General features: G+C 40.2%; 1 protein-coding gene across 2 annotated transcripts; it reads right to left on the reverse strand.

Moving 5' to 3' along the window:
- Nucleotides 1-868: 868 nt before the first annotated feature.
- LOC121898208 lies at nucleotides 869-15,895 on the reverse strand. 2 transcript variants are annotated; one of them, XM_042413123.1, is made up of 4 exons: nucleotides 11,863-12,836; nucleotides 2,292-2,394; nucleotides 1,859-1,927; nucleotides 869-1,632 (listed from the first exon to the last, which is right to left on the reverse strand). In XM_042413123.1, exons 1-4 carry the CDS (start codon nucleotides 11,878-11,880, stop codon nucleotides 1,211-1,213), a joined length of 612 nt encoding a protein of 203 aa, XP_042269057.1. In that variant the 5' UTR covers nucleotides 11,881-12,836; the 3' UTR covers nucleotides 869-1,210. The 2 variants fall into 2 exon arrangements, 1 of the variants encoding a protein (XP_042269057.1); XR_006096377.1 differs by lacking the exons at nucleotides 2,292-2,394; nucleotides 11,863-12,836 and adding an exon at nucleotides 13,008-15,895 and having other exon boundaries at nucleotides 869-1,927.
- Between the last annotated feature and the right edge of the window lie 1,455 nt (nucleotides 15,896-17,350).

Below are 17,350 nucleotides of genomic sequence, written 5' to 3' on the forward strand. Positions count from 1 at the left end.
TATACAAATGAAAGCATTTATGCTTCAGTAACTTTGGCTCTAAATTTATTCAGATGGAAACCAGTCCTTACCAAGAAATCACTATCAATTTTAAAAAAGCAAACCATGAAGTCTTTAGGAGAGAATCTTAAAGTGTAATTATGCAAATATGAGTAGGAGGGTTTAGCTTTCTAAATGCCAAAGTATTTAAAAAATGCCAAACATTTATTTAAGCACCTGCAAAGGTTTTTTAAAAAGCCAACATGCTGAAAACTGTTTTCAGCAAGCCTGACACCCGCTGCACAATTTTCCTGTCATTTACACCACAAGTGACGTGTAAGTATCTCAGACTCAAGCTGTAAGTATTTGTGGCTAGCCTGCAGCAAATTCCTCAACTGTCACATTACATGGGTTATGCTGGGTGTGGCCATTTTCTGCTGGCGAGGAGCAGTTTAGCTTAGTGTATCAACAAGCTAATGTGTGCTTGTTTCATTCTTGCTGGCCCTGAAAGGGACAAAAGACAAGACAAAAGAGGCACAAGAGAGGGAAGTGAGGGTGAGAAAGGGACGAAGATATTCATATTGGTGATTGATTCATATTGCTTGTCAGCATGTACTGCTATGACTGTGTGTGTGAGAGAGAGAGTGGGAGTACGTGTGTGTACTGTATCTGGATCTGCACATGTTGCATGTGTATGCATGTCTTTTCCGCTGTATGATTTGAGGTTGCTTGTAGGTAACCACCTCTCCTTCAGGCTAATTTGGAGTCAGCTAGGAAGATCTAATGCTTCATGACAGCTAGCCCGCTCTGCCCAACTATCTCTGCACAAACTCCAAATAGCCCTGGCATCTAAAACCAAAGCATATCTGTAGACAAGAGTCACCTGCAAGCTAGGTCAGCCAGGCTTTATTGTATCTCAGACTCAACAATTCAGGGAAATAAAACACAGGCTTTTGTGATCACTTGATCTCTGAAATGACTGTCATGTGCAGTCACTGATACTGTGGTAAATTCTTTCCACTTTTCCTCATACAGTGAGTATATTTACACATAAAAGTAAAAAGTGAGCTCAACTAAACTGCTATGGAAACATAGTTCAAGAACAAAACAGCTCAGTAGTGGAAGGAGGTATGGATGTAGTTGCAGAAAAGCAAAAAAAGACAGATACGAGCTCTCCAGGCAGCAGCTGCAGTTGGACCAGAGTTTAAACAGCTAAGCTCGGAGATCTACGTCAAACTTCTCCAGATTTTCTCTCATTTGTATTCTCACTCTGATTCTCTCTGCTTGTAATGCTATTTTCTTTCCCATCTTCCCCTGTCTCTTGCTCTCTCCTTGTGCAACCCGTGGAGTCTTGTGCAAGGAAGTGTGCTGTATGACAGAGCAGCAGTAGATGAGGGCCAGAGAGCAGCAGGTGGGCTGCCAGGATGCAGCAGGGCTCGTCTTTCCCCTCATCTTGCAGCACACCAGTCTTGTACAGTATGACCCTACAGTCCCTTAATCTCCTGAGGACTCTCTTTCTTTCTCTGTTTCTCTTTTCTCTCTCTCTCTCTTTCATTTTGTGTCTAATAGATGCAGGCAGACAGAAAAACACACGTCTGACAGTGCAGCAGTGAAGGGAGGGCCTTTGTCCCGCGCAGCCAGTTTGCTCTTGTTCTGTGTTTTACAGTACAGGCTTACATAAGCAAACAGGCCATGAGCAGCTGCCAGCTGCTTTCAAAATGGACTCCAAGGATGTATTTTCTTCCACATGTAGTCATACACAAACACATGTACAGTAGTAGATATTGCATCTGTCTTGTGTATGTCTGTATGTGTATCATCTTCAGACATTTTTTGCAGACTAACACTGTCATATCAGTATGTGATAGCAAGGCGTTACCGGAGGATGTTTCCTTGACCTTGGTTCCTGTCTGGACTAGACGGCTCTGACGAGGGCCCCAGCTGCAGACTGAGAGAGAGTTGGGGAAGAGAGACAGAGATGGCGAGGGAGAGAGGGAGAGGGGAATGTAGGAGACGACAAGGGAAATGAATGTGGAAAGATTGAGGAGGAAAAGCAAAGAGGAAAACATTGGAAAGCACAGACAGGAAAGAGAGTAGAGGGAATACGGGGATGGAAGGAGAAAGAGTGGGTAGGACCAAGAGGGAGAAGATGGAGACAGATGGGTTGAGATGAGAGGAGTGCGTGTTAGCAGCGTTAGAATGTGCACAGACATGCAGAGCAAGCCTCCCTGGGAAAATACCAGCCTTTTTTCTCACTTCCTTCACTCGTGTGTCTCATTACAGTACATTTGGCTGTCCTGCTGTACACCCACCCTGATGGTGATGGCACCCTGCCCTTCTCCTCTGTCCCCAGTCTTTCATTCCTCTCATTCCTTTTCTCCCTCCTGGTCTCCTCCTTTCTTTTTCAAGCTGCAGCTGTATGAGTGTAAGACAGAAGCACGGCCTCAAGATGTCACTGTTCTTAAGTTGCATTCATGTGCATCTTGGTTCAGAATGTGATTTAGTAGTGTATTTGAGAGTTGAGCAGTCTGTATCTGAGATTTACACTGAGTTAAATCTGATGACATTAAGCTTTTGAGAACTTTGAATCTATTCATTTTTATATCCAGAAAGAGAAAGCAGTGACACCTTGAACTTCACTGTTTAAACTTGTAAGACAAGGGATGAGAATTAAAAAAAAAAAAAAAAAAAAAAAAAAAACTCTAGGAACAAAGGAAAGAAGTTTGGCTCTAAAAAGACTTAAAAATGAAAACCTACACAGAGATAGTTTGTTTTAGACATAGTTTGTGAATATCTTTGATCAGGCATCAGGCTGCAGTAAATGTCTACATAACCTTTTCAAACTTTACATTCATCCGTAAATATTGGATCAGAGAAGCGCAACTCATCTTTTTCAGTTTGATTAAGGAGAAACCAGCAATACACTGATATTTAGGTTTATAGAAAACAAGAATAAAAGAGATGGCTCTGTAGTCTGATTGGTACCTCGTGTTCAAGCTAGTGAATAATTGGCTATTTATAGAAGCAGGAAGCAAGCTTTTGATGAGTCACTGCTACTTCCTAAAGAACTAACTGCAGGCCCAATGCAGTTCACAATCTTCTAATTACCCACATACCGTACCGAGGCCGGCAACTGAGAGACAAAATAAATATACACTTTCTCGAGAGAATTCGGTTTACAGTATGTCTTCCTACGTCAAGTTACGGAAACCAGTCAAGAACATTTTTCCATTAAGATGAGTCATGATTAGGCAGTGAGAAGCCTTGACTTGGTTGTTTAGTTACGCTCTCTGCTCAGTATGAACAAGCTTACAGGAAAGACATTTCTCAACACTTAGCTCCTGAGAGTAAACTGATTGTCAGAAATATTCACAAGATTCAGAGGCACTTGTGTGGAGGACGTTGTAGTGAAACAAACACTTAAATAGGACACCTGTGGCAACTTAATCAGCTTACTGTAATGCGAAGTCAGACAGGTTAATGTGGCAGGAAGCCAGGATGGGGTTCACCTCACTCAAACTCAATCTCATACTGTAATACTGTCTGATTTTTCGCATTAGGAACATCACAAAGCCTTGCACAGACAATGTTGTGTGCAATCTGCTGCATCTGTATATCTGTGTGTGTATGTGTGTGTGTGTGTGTGTGTGTTTCCCAAACACACACACACAGTATCATCTCCCTTCTCTCGTGAAGGCACAACAAGGTTATGTTGTGTATGGAAACACTATTAATCACCCAAGCACAAACACCTTGAACACAACCTCAGAAAACTGGACAAATACCTGCCTCGGAGAGTATCACATTAATTGATACATTAGCAGTGTTAGGAAAGTTACTTGAAAGATATTATCAGTTACTCATTACATATTACTTACTGAAAAATCATTGCAATAGTGTGCTAATTATCTACTTTAGCTACTCAACCAAGCTCCACACCTACATCACGTCTTCTGTATTTGACACATATAGAGAGGAAAACAAGATATTGTAGTTTAATGAGCAGCCAGCCTACTGTCAGGAGGTATTTACTGACGTTTACTGCCTGGTATCACCAAATGGGGTATGAATAACACATCAATTTCTTAAGTCATTTCTTGTGTTAGGACTACGCCATTTTTTGGTTTTCGCATGTCTTTTAACATCATTTAGTTCGCCAAAATCAATCAATCATCAATATAATGTGACTTTCTTCTCTTTTATAAGATGATGTTGGCTTTTTAGGAAGTGGCAGGTTTGGTGGATGGCTAGTTAGTTAAAAAGTTGCAAAAGCAGCAGGAAGGCGCAGTTCGAGACCACAACCAGACATTTTTACCGTCACATCGGAACATTTTAACCAGACATTTTTACAGTCATGTTGGACATTTTCATGCTGTTAAACCAGACATTTTTACTGTCACGTCGGGACATTTTAACTGCATTTTACGGACTATATTAACCCAAACCACGATCTTTCCCTAACCAAGTGTTTTTTGTGCCTAAACCTAACCAACGGTGTTAAATGACACACAAAAAGCTTAAAATGCATAGACATGAAACACAAAATGTCCTTAAAAGTGCTATTTATACAGCATCCTACGAGATCACGTTAGTTTAGCTCTGGTGACTTTCAGCATGTAGCGCTCCAGAGTCCCATCCTCAAGTGAAGGGTTACCAACCAAATGTAGGCAAAGCTACTGATGGCTAGCTGGCAGCTAAGAAAATGCAACATGTAAGCAAGATAACTTTTCAGTGACAGTTATAGTTATAGTTATAGTTAGAAGCTAACTGCCTCAAGCTAACATGTCCCATAACACTACGTCCACTGAACGCACAGACAAAAAACCTGAATTCCCTCTAATACAGCAAACAAGTCGACCACCAACTGTTAAAATAACGGCGCATTACTGAGATAAGTAACTATAATGTAATTCCTGTCATCATTGTAGCGCATTACAAATTGAGGTTGCTCAGCAATAATTATTTGTTAGCAGTTGGATGAGAAACACACAAAAATATGTCAGCAAAGCATCAAGCCAGAGCACCATATCTATCTGGAATACCATACAAAGTCAAACATTTTCTATGACTACCCCTGTATGCTTATGTCATTTGTCCAAAAGAAAGGTCCTGCTCAGCCACCAGCTATTCCCCATGTGTGTCTTTCGTTCTGTCTGGGTGCATGTCTGGGCACGTTGCAAGAAAGCCTGACCCACCCAAGTCTGAATCTGACTGCCTACAGTATATGACTGCTTTTCTGAAGGGTGTGAAGGGGTAGAGAGGGGTTTGGGCTTATAGAGGATGTGGTAGGAAGAGGAGACGGACGGCATGAGGGGGGGAGGGATAGGAAGGGAAAATGTGGGTCAACACAGTCAAAGCCCTGTCACATGTTCCAGTCAGCTGGAATCTCGCCTCCAGTCCAAACCAGAATGTTATGTAAGAGCTTATTGATCCGTGAGAGTGCATGTCGGAAAACGGAGTGCCAGTTGGGGCTGAGGCAGCATTGCTGGTCTGTCTGCCGCATACTGTCACATGGTGTCACAGCATGGAAAGCAGACATGTCAGAGTATTGCTGCAGGTGCTAACTGACTGGCACAAACTGATCCAATGAGTGTAAGATTTGGAATTAAGATGAAGCAAGAGATTTTGATGATATTAATATTTAAGCTAGTGGTGTGAAAAAGCAGGCCCTGGCACTTTGATACAGAGAAAAAGAAAGTGCCTTAGAGTGGCCTGTCAGCTCTAATATATACCGCTTGTCACCAACATGTCTTCTCTCAAAGTCTCCCTATCGGAGTGATGTCATCACTTTCAGTGGCCACTGTTCTGCCAGCCTGTCTCCATCAATTAGCTTCAACAGCCCTTTGCTTCGTTTTCTTTTTTTCCATCTTAGTAAGAGGGAGGTGCATCAGGCCTGTAGCTCCATTGAGGACACCGAGGTCATGTCCTCAGTATTTTTTGGGGGTCTTTTTACATTTTTTAATATATATATTTCTAAAAATGTTAAATTAAAGTGATGAATTGCTAAAACTACTTAGTTGTATGGTGTGTTGTGAACAAAGGTTGGCATTGCAGAGCTGGGCAGCTCGTTACGTCATGTGACATACATGTAACAAGTTGCGCATATACAGTATGCCAAATATTTTTTCCAGGATGGTGAAGTCATGACCTGCCCTACTCTGACTCTGAAGTGAGATTGGTTAGGATTAGGGTAAGAATATCAGGGTAAGCCAATCAGAGGCAGAGTAGGGTGGGTCATGACTTCACACTCCTGGGGGAAAAAAATATTGCGTACAGTACGGTCCTGTCATTCTATTCACTCAGCTTTTAAAACATAACATGTCCAAACATTTGCGCAAAGAATCAATTAGGAGTTTCTCCTCTAACATTTTCAGTGGCAAAAATATTCACCGTAGGAAATAAGTTAATACATTATAATAAAGTTACACTGAACGGCAGCAGCTTAAAATAAACAATTAGCCTAGCTTGCTGCAGTCATGCTGTCTGTTATTGCCTTAAGTGGCCCTTGCCGGGCCTCACATGAGGTTTGTGATGATGAAGAATCATATCAGGGCATATAGCCTATGTCCAAAATAAATATGTTCACATGTATGAGAGAGAAGTCAGTCTCTTCTGGGTAATTGTGCTGCTAAAGATTTTGGAATGACAAGATTTCCTGATTCCTTTTGCTCTCTAATGCTGCACCTTCGTGTATGCATGTGGACAGGAAATGAGGCACAGATAATTGTGAGTCCAGTGATTATTACCAAAATGTTTCAGTGATACCTCATTCATCACTATAATTCATTGATCAATATTGAGAAATCCCTCCTCTTTTTAATAGGAATTACATTTACAGTATTTTTTTTTTATTTTAAAGGGCATGTGTTATGTATATATTTATGTTAGGTATTAGGTATATATTTAATTTAAAGCCATATTAGGCCTATGTATCTTCTCAACAATTTTATACATCTTCCTTGAATCTGTGGAACATGTTAATATTTTTTTTTTCAAAGAAACAAGTTTGAATCAAATTGTAATTTTCCAAGTCGAAAATTTTCCAGTACATCTTTCTTCTCTTGTATTGAACGCATCATTTTTGGTGGTGTCTAAAATTTATTGTTTCATTACAGTGAAAAATGAGAAGAATCAGCACTTGGGCACATCTGGGACTGGGAGGAGGCCCTTTTAGGGAGGACACTTCCTTCACCTGCAGTCAGCTGCTGCCATAATTATTTTTTTCTTTCTCGTTTGGCAGATGAGTGTTTCCACCATGGATTTTCCCCATGACTTTTTACTGTTTTATTTTTTTTACCTTTTGTAAACACACTCAATCACACTAGCACACACACACACATACACATCCCCACATATGTACGCTGCACTTACACTCATTTTATTACTTAAATAAATTCTATTTTTTTAAGGTATCTTTTTTATTGTTCATTTTTATGTTGTGGTTGGGTTCAGAGGTCCTTCAGGGCTGTAAAAGTCATACACCTTTATTAAGCTAAAGCTTCTCCCTTTGTTCTATATTTCATGCACTCATTTTTCACTTTCATGCCATGTGTAACTTTTAGATTATGGTTCATTGTTTGGATGAACTTAAATAATGAGTGTTAGATTACTTGTCAGGTAATTTAGGGGAAAACCTGAAAGATACTGCAGTTGTGCTCCTCTGTTCAATTTGTTTGACATTGAAAGTGATGTCAATGCAATACGAAACTGAACGGAAAAAGAGTCATTTCAAAGTTGGCCATATTTGTGACTTATCTTGTGTTGAATTTTAGTCCAATTTTCATCAACTGTATGTGTTGGCACTGACATTATTTCCTAAGTGATTATTGTTACTCTCAAAATGGATTAAGATGCATAGATTTTTACTATAGCCTTAAATTTTTTCTCTGGGGGGCATGTCCCCAAACCCCCCTAGAGGGCTAGGACTCATGGCCTCAGTATTTCTAAAATCTTGGCTACGGCCCTGATCGCTGTTACTATTATCATTAGTCATTCCAAGCATCAGACAAATAAGGCTGTTTGGAAAGAATGGAGGTTGGATCAGACTGTCTGAGGATAATGTGTTCCTTTTTCCACCAGCAGCAAGGCTAATCATATCAGTAAGTAGGCCTTGGCCCTGCATGTGGCAACCAAGATAAACCTTGTGGAAATGCTGTTCTCCGGGAATTCGGGCACGACTGCACATTGCCGTGGCCTCCTCGTCTTCACATGCAAAGGGATCAGAGTTCCCTGTCTGCTGTGAGGAATGGTGGGTAATGAGTAGGAGAATGATGTAACAGTTACATCTATGACACACACACACACACACACACACACACAGTAACCATTTACACCTACAAGTATAAAAATCTGCTACACCTGCAGTTCAGATGTTCTAACTCTCTATGTAGTTAATTTTGGCAGCAGTTACATGAATTAGAGTTGCTGACATCACAGCCACAACAAGCTTATAAAACAGCTGGATGTGGATCACATGAATCAATGAGGAAACGGCTGATTCCCTTTACTGGTTTGACCTGCAAAGAAAGTAGGTGATTTCTTAAATGGTTCAGGGTTCAAGTGAGACCATTTCCTGGAACAAACAAACTCAACGTGCAGAGGTGATGCAGACCAAGGGCAGCGGTTATAGTTCACTGACTGCTGAAGAGTTCAACAAGCACCAAAAGGAGAGCACGAGGAGGACAGCACTTTGGACCAATGTCTAATCTACTGTGAGCAAAATTGTTTCTTTATCTGCAATTGTCGTGACTGTTATGCAAACAGACTGCACATTAACCCAGTGGCATGAATAGAAAAGAAATAGGGGCATGTAAATATTAATTTTAACATTCATAACCCTTCCAGCATTCCTTTAATTGCCCAACAAAGCAGCACACCTATAAAACTCAGCTGACGTTTTTCAGCAAAGTGCCAGCTTAAGCTCACCTTTGCCCCAATTGGCAAAAATTCGTGACTGTGCGTAGCTGACTATTATGAACAGAATGTACTCAAGCCATGTACATGTTCCACAAAGTTACAAATTATGTAAGCATATTTTTACAGCATGAGTAAAACAATAACATTACACAACGTCATTGGGTCTGTAACACTGGCATTTGCTTTATATCATTTTGTTTAGAGAAGGCCTATTATCAGGATGTTACAGGCACGCTGACAAATACTCTGGGAATGTGGCAAGATTAAACAAAACTTCAATTTGATAAGGATATCTCATTGCCATCACCCAATGGCATTTCTTTCTAGCATTTATATTTGCGTAATTGACGATTTTAGGAAATTTCAGATCAACATTTCTGAATTTTTTACCTTTTGACATGGCAGAAAGTTAAATAAGAAAGTTGATATCACTCTTAAATCTGTTCTTTTCAACATGACTGAAGGAGACAGTTAGCTTAGCTTAGCAATAAAATCGGAAGCAGGGGGAAACAGCTATCCTGGCTCTTTCCAAAAGGTAAAACCGGCACCTCGAAATCGCTTTGATCAGCACAATATAAACAAGTTTAAACCATAAAGAAACTAAGGAAGATTTCCTAACCTTTGGACAGCTGTTTACCTGTTTCCAGTCTTTAAAGACATGCTATGTGGGATTTGACGCTTGGTGTTTGTAAACATAGCATTCAAAATTGTCCCCCCCCCCCCCCCCGGCTCAAGGAATGAGTGAGAGAGAGAGAGAGAGCAGCAGTGGTCGAGCGAGCAAGAGAGTGAATAAAGAGAGTGAGCAGCGCTGGCAAGAACAAAGCCATGAATCAGATAAATAAAACGTTCTTTCCTGATTGTTTCATGGTGGTTTCGTTCTAGAGCACAAATAAACACGCACACACCTCCTCACAACCCTGTGGGAAGGTGCCGCATTGCCGGATTTTGTGTGAATGCAGTGCTTCATCCTGTCTGCTGTGGCCTCTCTGATCTGCGTGTGTGTTGCTCAGCCCCACCCTCAGTCAAGCAGACACACAGACCTGCAGCTCTTTATGACACCCATGACACAGAGACAGAGAGCACAGCGAAGCAGAGGAAGGAGACGGAGACAGCGATGTAACCCGGTTGCTACGCTACGAGTCCTGACCTCACATCCTGCACACTGTTATTGGCTGGGGGCTACACACCCACTGCCCAAAGGTTGACACCCAGAAATGTCCTGAACACAACAATAATTAGAAAATACAGGCAGAGGGCACGGGCTCTGCAGATAAATACACCACCACACATTTCTAGTGGGTCATAAGTGATGATTGTCGATACATTGTTTTTTAGGAAAATCCTGCATAGTATGCCTTTAAGATAGGATAAGCCAACCATCTACTTCATATTGAACAGACAGCAGCATCGAGCTTTATCAGCAAGACAGTAAATGAGCATATTTCCCAAAATGTTAAACTATTCCTTTAATAACATGAAGTTGTGAACTATGCCTTTAAGAGGCCCCTTCTTTTGTGGGATGCTGGAGATGGCTGCAGTGGCTGAATTACTGCTGGCCACAGTATATATATATAGCCCTGTCTTGTCACAGAGGTGTGCTGTGCTATGCTGACTGTTGCAGGCCTGACCAGAACAATACTCAGGAGTATACTTCTCCTGTGGCCTAATGGAAGTTTCCACTGCTGCTCACAGACTTGACTTCTTCACAATACAACTCAGTGTTTCAGGACAGAGAGGAAGAAGGAACAGTGACCAGTTCTTAATATGGGGCTATTCAACCTATAACAGGGGTGAAAGGGCCAGCTCATTATCCACTGCAAATCTGTGTACCAGTGTGAGGATGACTCGGCTGGATGTATTTGAGGAAACAGATTATGGGAAGTGGAGGAAGAGATTTATTGTGAAAAATGGAAACCATCTTTGGAGTCAGATTCTCAAGAGAGTGACTGAAAATACAAATCAGGTCAAAACTAAATTAACAAATTGCATGACATACAGTACATTCATAGTAATCATTACTGCAAGTATATCAAACTGAAGTTAGCTGAAGACCAAGCCCCTTATTCAATATTCCATAACATAAGAAACACTCAATAATTTACTCATTTGTGAGTAAATTGAGATCTGACAGTTGCACTGTTACATAGTTTTTGCCTATAGCAAATGTGAAGTATTGCATTGCAGGATTTTTAGCATTAATAAGTGGGATCGTCAAGGGTGTCTGCTAATGACGGACCAAAAACACTCAGTTTATGTTTATATTGATAGTTGCCTTATAGTGACCTTTGACTGGAGGTGCAGTTCATTGTTGCTGGTTAGTGGAGGTACAGTTGTTGACTAATGAAAGACAATTGAATATAAGTAACACATTCTCAGAGAACTTCAAGTTTTAGACAATACGGCTTGCTTCCAATCAGATATGAGGCTGTTGTAGATAATGAAAAGTAATGTGACCTCTCAGTCAACAACTCCCTGTTCACCCCAAAACTTGTATAATTGTCTTAATTGTCTTATTTTTATCTTCACTTTTTAGGCAAGATGTTAAGCTAACGCAACTTAAAGAGGTCACAGCAGGGCTCTCCTCAGATGTGTGCCCAAAAGTTATTTGTTGGTAAAATCAAATGTGACAATACCTTCTAAAAAAGCAATATAGTTTAATGCCATCTGATGCTACCCTAGTTTGCAATCTGTAATAATTATACAACAAACTATGTGTTCCAAACACCAATGCAAAGTCAGTGTCCTCTGAGTGAAAAGAGATGGGTGTAGCTCTCTAATGGACTTTGCACGGACTTAACCAGCAACCCTGCAGAACAACCTGGGCCACATACTTTTCGTGATCTGCACAAGAGGGAGGGAGTGAACACTTGGCCTGATTTTGAAAGTGCATTTTTCAGCTTCCTTTGGAAGGCTGCAAGCCAGCACGCTGGCCCTTTAAATCGCTGCAAAGTGTCATCTCACACGCACCCAACTTTGCTGAGTCATTGGGTTCAGGCTGCTTTTGTAACCTCCACCCAGCAGGGCTTCTCATTGGCTTCAGTCTCCACACAGCACTCCACGTGGTTGGCTGCCAGCACTACTAATCAGTTTCTTTTCACCGGAGGCATTCCTTAAAGTGACAGAGGTGCTCCCCTAACTCCCCAGTGACTGATGTCCAACTGACAGTCTGAGAGGAACAGACCCAAGAAGCCCACAGATTAATTGTGGGACTCTAGGAAGACACCAGAAAGAGAAAAGCTGGAGACAACTGTAAAGATCAAGAGAGAGGAATAGGTGGTGGTGGAGACTTAGGGTGGCAAAATCAGAGAAGAATAGGTGTGTGTTAGACCTCTGACGTTATAACAGACTAAGAAGGAGGTCATTGGATATCAGCAATTCACAGTTGTGTAACTGAGTCAGTATATAAACCTGAAAAAAGTACTTATCTTGCTCAAATGTGTATCTGAGAGTCCAATTCTCATTTTAAGCCTTTTATTCCAAGGTCTTTAAGAGTACTATGACCACATAGAAATATGTTACCTTAAACTAAGTATCCACCTAATCAGATGTGTCATTTTCACTAAGACTGTTTAAGTAGCTCTGAAAAGTGAAATATTTTTTTTATTTTAGTGAAATATTTTGAACAACTATTGGATTAATTTGATAAAGGCACTCATGTTCACCTCAGGATTTAATTGTAGTAACTTTGGTGAACCCTTAACTAGCACCATTAGGTCAAAATTTCAATTTGTCCAATAGTTTGGTTCATGACTAAATGCAAAACTAGTGAGATTACAATCATCCTCTGCTGTACTTGTGTTTAATATTAATTAACAAATGTTACATGCTGACATGCTAAACATATAGTGTAAAAATATAATGGACGTAGCTTCTGTGACATCACCTATTGGTTTGTGGACTCCCGTTTTGAAGCCTCGAGTTCAGCATTTTGACCGTCACCATCTTGGAATTTTGGATCCAGAAGTGACCATATTTGGACGAGAGAGTGGAGCTGACCCTAATGCTACATGCTAGCTTGGTTAGCACAGTGCATCCATGATTCACGTTAACTGTGATAATACTAATGCTAATTTTGGCTAGTGAGAAACAGGCTTAAAATGAAATGTACTTACCGGAAAAAACTGAACAGCCGACTACTCAGAGGGTCTTTTAGTGCAACCAAACGCTTTTAAGGCAACCAAAATGTTACAACAAACTTTCATGAACTGAAAACATACTGTAATAGTTTAAAATAGCAACAGCTACATCTGTACACCTATTCTAATCTGGGGTTACGATACCTAATGTACGTAACCAACTTTGTCACCATGGTAGCAACTCGTCAATCACAAGGTAGACACGCCCTAAAGCACACCCTACTTTATTGTCTATTTTACTTTAAATTGGACCATAATTTACTAAATGAACATCATGCTGTATTGAAGAAGACTTGCAACTAGCAGTTAAGACCATAAACACGTTAGGAAAATGTTTACTGATGTAATAAATCAAGTGAGAAATAGGGTCATTGTCTTAGTGACTTCTATACAATCGGATGTCTTTTTTGAGCCACACCCCTGCTGGTCATTAGACAGAATGCAGGTTTAAGGCGCATCCGCATTGGCTTGACTTTTCAGACCTGGAGCTACCTCCTCAGTCTTAAAGTACTGTGGTGAGCATAATAAGCATTATACCTGCTGAACATCAGCATGTTAGCATTGCCATTATGAGCATGTTAGCATGCTGATGTTAACATTTAGCCAAAAGCTCTGCTGGGACTAAGTACAGCCTCTCAGAGCTGCTAGTGTGGCTTCGACTCTTGGTCTTGTTTTAACATGCAGGCCTACTGACTTTTACCTGCACAAGGAATTTTAACATCATTTGCAATAGTTAGACTTGTAAATAATTACAACAGCTCACCAAAATCTATATTTTTTTTTATAAAAACATCACAATAAATCAGCAAAGTAGTGATACTACCATGTTACTTCACACAGCAAAAAGGTAATGGTAAGTCATGCTACCTTACGTCCTTATGTAAAACCTCTTTATGATTGAGCTGCACTTTCATAGACCATAATACCTTGATCCTGTATGGCCAGGATGGTTTAGGTAATATCCTCTGCAATCTGTCAGTGTCACGGCTTCAGACTCTATTTCAGCTGTGAGAGTCAGTCCTGCTCACTGGCAGTAGTCCCCCACCTGTTGTAGTGTGTGACTATGCAACGTGTTCCCTCTGTTCAGCTTTGGAGTGCCATTACCTGGCTTGAATAGTTTCCAGATTGCTCCTTGCCTGGCAGAGGTGCTGATTGATTCTTGGAATCTATTTAAGAGAGGGATTTATGTTCTCTGAGCACAAGATCACAAATGAGGGAGGGGAGGAAAGAAAGAAAGAGGGGGAAGAGACCAGACACAGTGAAGAGGCAGAAAAGAGGAGCACGTATTGAAGAGAGAAATGCGGATGGAAAATGTGCAGCTCAACCTGACTGGTTGTACTGCTGCACAAATCACAGCATTGTTCTTGAGTCTATGCTTTGTGGTTATGAGAGACACAGGAAGTAGCAGCATTATGTTTCCACTGATACACTTAAACACGTCTCTAAAGGCTCACTTACGCTCTGATGCAAGTCTTTTCTAAAGGACGGATGCAGACACATGCTGCTTTCTTCATTATTGCTAATAACGTTGAATCACTCAGGCTATAATTGTAAAATAACAATGGTGTTATGTCCACCTAAACCACCTGAATTATAATTACATTTTATTTTGTATGTATCAGAAGATGTTCATGACTAAGCAGTTCAAACTAACTGTCCTGTCATTCACCTACAGTAAAGTTTAACTGGTTATTTTCATGTAACAGTCATTATTGACTGTAACCCAGTTACTGTTGTAATGCTAATGATACAAACAAGGCAAAAATGTTTCCCCATGCTTGTTAGAGTTTTCCTAATTATTGAACATCTTATATAGTGTCCATAAAGTTTGGCACTTTATGTTTGGGTGACATGAGCTGTTGGGGAATTTGCACCACTATTAACTGGGAAACAATTAGAGAGTTTTGTAGATTTATGCTTTCCTGTTTTGCCACACCTGAAGATATTAAGATTGTATTTTAAATAGAAAATACAATAGTCACCGAAAAGAACAAATCAACTCAATTTGAAATCAAACGGGGAGAAGTATTACAAGCATTGAATAAATAAACAATGTGGCCTTTATACTTCAACCTAGTTTGAGGTTCTTTGGTTTTTGTTTGTTTATTGGTCTTTGTTTGTTTGTTTTTCTTGTGGTATTTATTTTTTAGAGTGTAGGACAGGTGGACAATAATGCCAGTTGAGTGGTCAGAATCCAGAGGGTCATATTGTTGTTGAAGTTTCAGTTGGTGAAGGATAAAATATCAGGGTACTTGATAGAGAGGAATGGTTTTTGAGTTATATATGATGTATGTGTGTGATTATTTATATTTAACATATTTCATTTAAGTTGATCAGATATGAAGATATGGAGGTTGAGCTTGTTTGTTTGATGTGTGGGGTAAATGTGTTTGTTTTTGTTTTGTTTTGTTTTGTTTTGTTTTGTTTTGTTTTGTTTTGTTTTGTTTTGTTTTGTTTTGTTTTGTTTTCCTGTCTCGTTTTGCTTTGTCATTAAGATTGTGGGTCTTGCTTTTGTTGATGTGGGAAGTGTATATTGTAAATATAAACAAATCTAAATAAAATCTTATAAAAAAGATTGCTATTTTAAAATTTGACATGTTTTCATTTTGCAAATAATTTAAAAGTATCTACAACTATGATACATTTCCATCATGATGTTAGTTTGGGCAAATGGACATAGCATAGTTTTGTCCAGTGCTCAGAGTTTAATACTTAAAGGATGAGGCTGGCATGTGCAGATCTAAGCCAACAATTATTGTGCCTAAATCCAAAGCCTGATATACCTTATTCCTCTGTATTGTAGACCACTGTTGTTGTCCAAAAACTATTAAACAGTGAGCCACACCATTGCACTGGGTGACTTGTTCTTTCCCCCCCTGAAGAGTTTGGTCATGTTAGTTTGTTTAGAAACGGCTCCAAAAACTAATAACAGCAATCACATTTTCAGTCTCAGGAGAGTAGTTCCTTGTATGGCAGACGCCATTGAGAATTTCCAGGAACGTGATTCCATTTACAGAGCTTTGCTAACTCATTGTGCTACATATTACAACCTCCTGACTTTACACTACATTGTGTATTGTAAATAACTTTAGTATAAGGTCAAGAGGTTGTGACTCTGAGTAAGAAGTAAAATACCCCAAATACAACTGCTCCTTCAATTTCAAGTGATGGAAGACAAAACAAAAACTATTAAGCCATGCTAAACTCAGATAAACACTCATCATATCATATTACTAGTGATAAGCCTAGTATGTGGACATGAGGGTCATCCACAGCAAACTAGACTAGCTCACAGTTCCCTCGATGTGTGTTTATTCAAGACTCCACGAGGAGTTTATTAGTTCTACAGTAAAGATGTGTTTGTGGGAATACAGCATTCCTGAGGTATGAATCGAATGGTGCGCCCGGCCCTGATGGGTTTAAGTCAACAGACACAAAGGGGAAAAAAAACAATCGTAGTCTGCTTCTGGAGGAAACAGCCATCTCACGGTGTGGGTTAGAACCATGCAATAACGCTGAGGGGAGGAAGGATTGGTTTCCAGAACGATGTGTGCCTGTGGCGCATTCCTGCCCAGCTTTGTGAATGCATCAACATAAATTGAGGCAAGGAATAAAAGCTGTGTCACTGTGCTGAGGCGGCATTGTGTTACTGCCTGCCTGAAATATGTTACAACAAAAAGGTTGACAGGTTGTTGCCTTTGATCTGTGTAACTTCACTGCTCTGTGCCTCAGCTAAGAGATGGGCTGATACGGCACCGTTGAAACTGCATGCTTTTGATCATCCCCTGACATTAACACGTTTACAGTTCACACATGGATGCACGCATGAGCACATATGTGCAGCTCATACACGTAAATATGCACGCAATAGCTGTGTACACATGCAAGTAGAATAATGATCCTCACTCTCAAAATCCATGCTAATATGCGAAAATATGCATTTGCAACATACACACACAGACCCACAATATTAAAAAATTATGAGAAAATTCACCCAAAATTTGCGTCTTCTCATGCATGCACTGCAGTGGCCTGAGAAGACTTCAGGTATCGTCAATTATGCAACACTGGGCACTGCTTGACTGTATCAAAGTCTCTATACGCTCTACTGTATTTCAGGAATAAACCCATGTTCATGTCTTCATGTCACTCTCACTCGTCAAATGCTGTTGCTACTGTATCTGCAGTAGCATGGATAATCTTCTTAAGAAAGATCTTATCATGTAAATTCCATCATTTCATCTAGAGTCCTCAAGAGAGAATTACCTCCACAGTTGGCATACAAATGTTTCATTTTTTTTTCCTCTGGTGGGAAGGGA

This window comes from Thunnus maccoyii, chromosome 6, assembly GCF_910596095.1.
Source record: "Thunnus maccoyii chromosome 6, fThuMac1.1, whole genome shotgun sequence".
Taxonomy (NCBI): Eukaryota; Metazoa; Chordata; class Actinopteri; order Scombriformes; family Scombridae; genus Thunnus; species Thunnus maccoyii.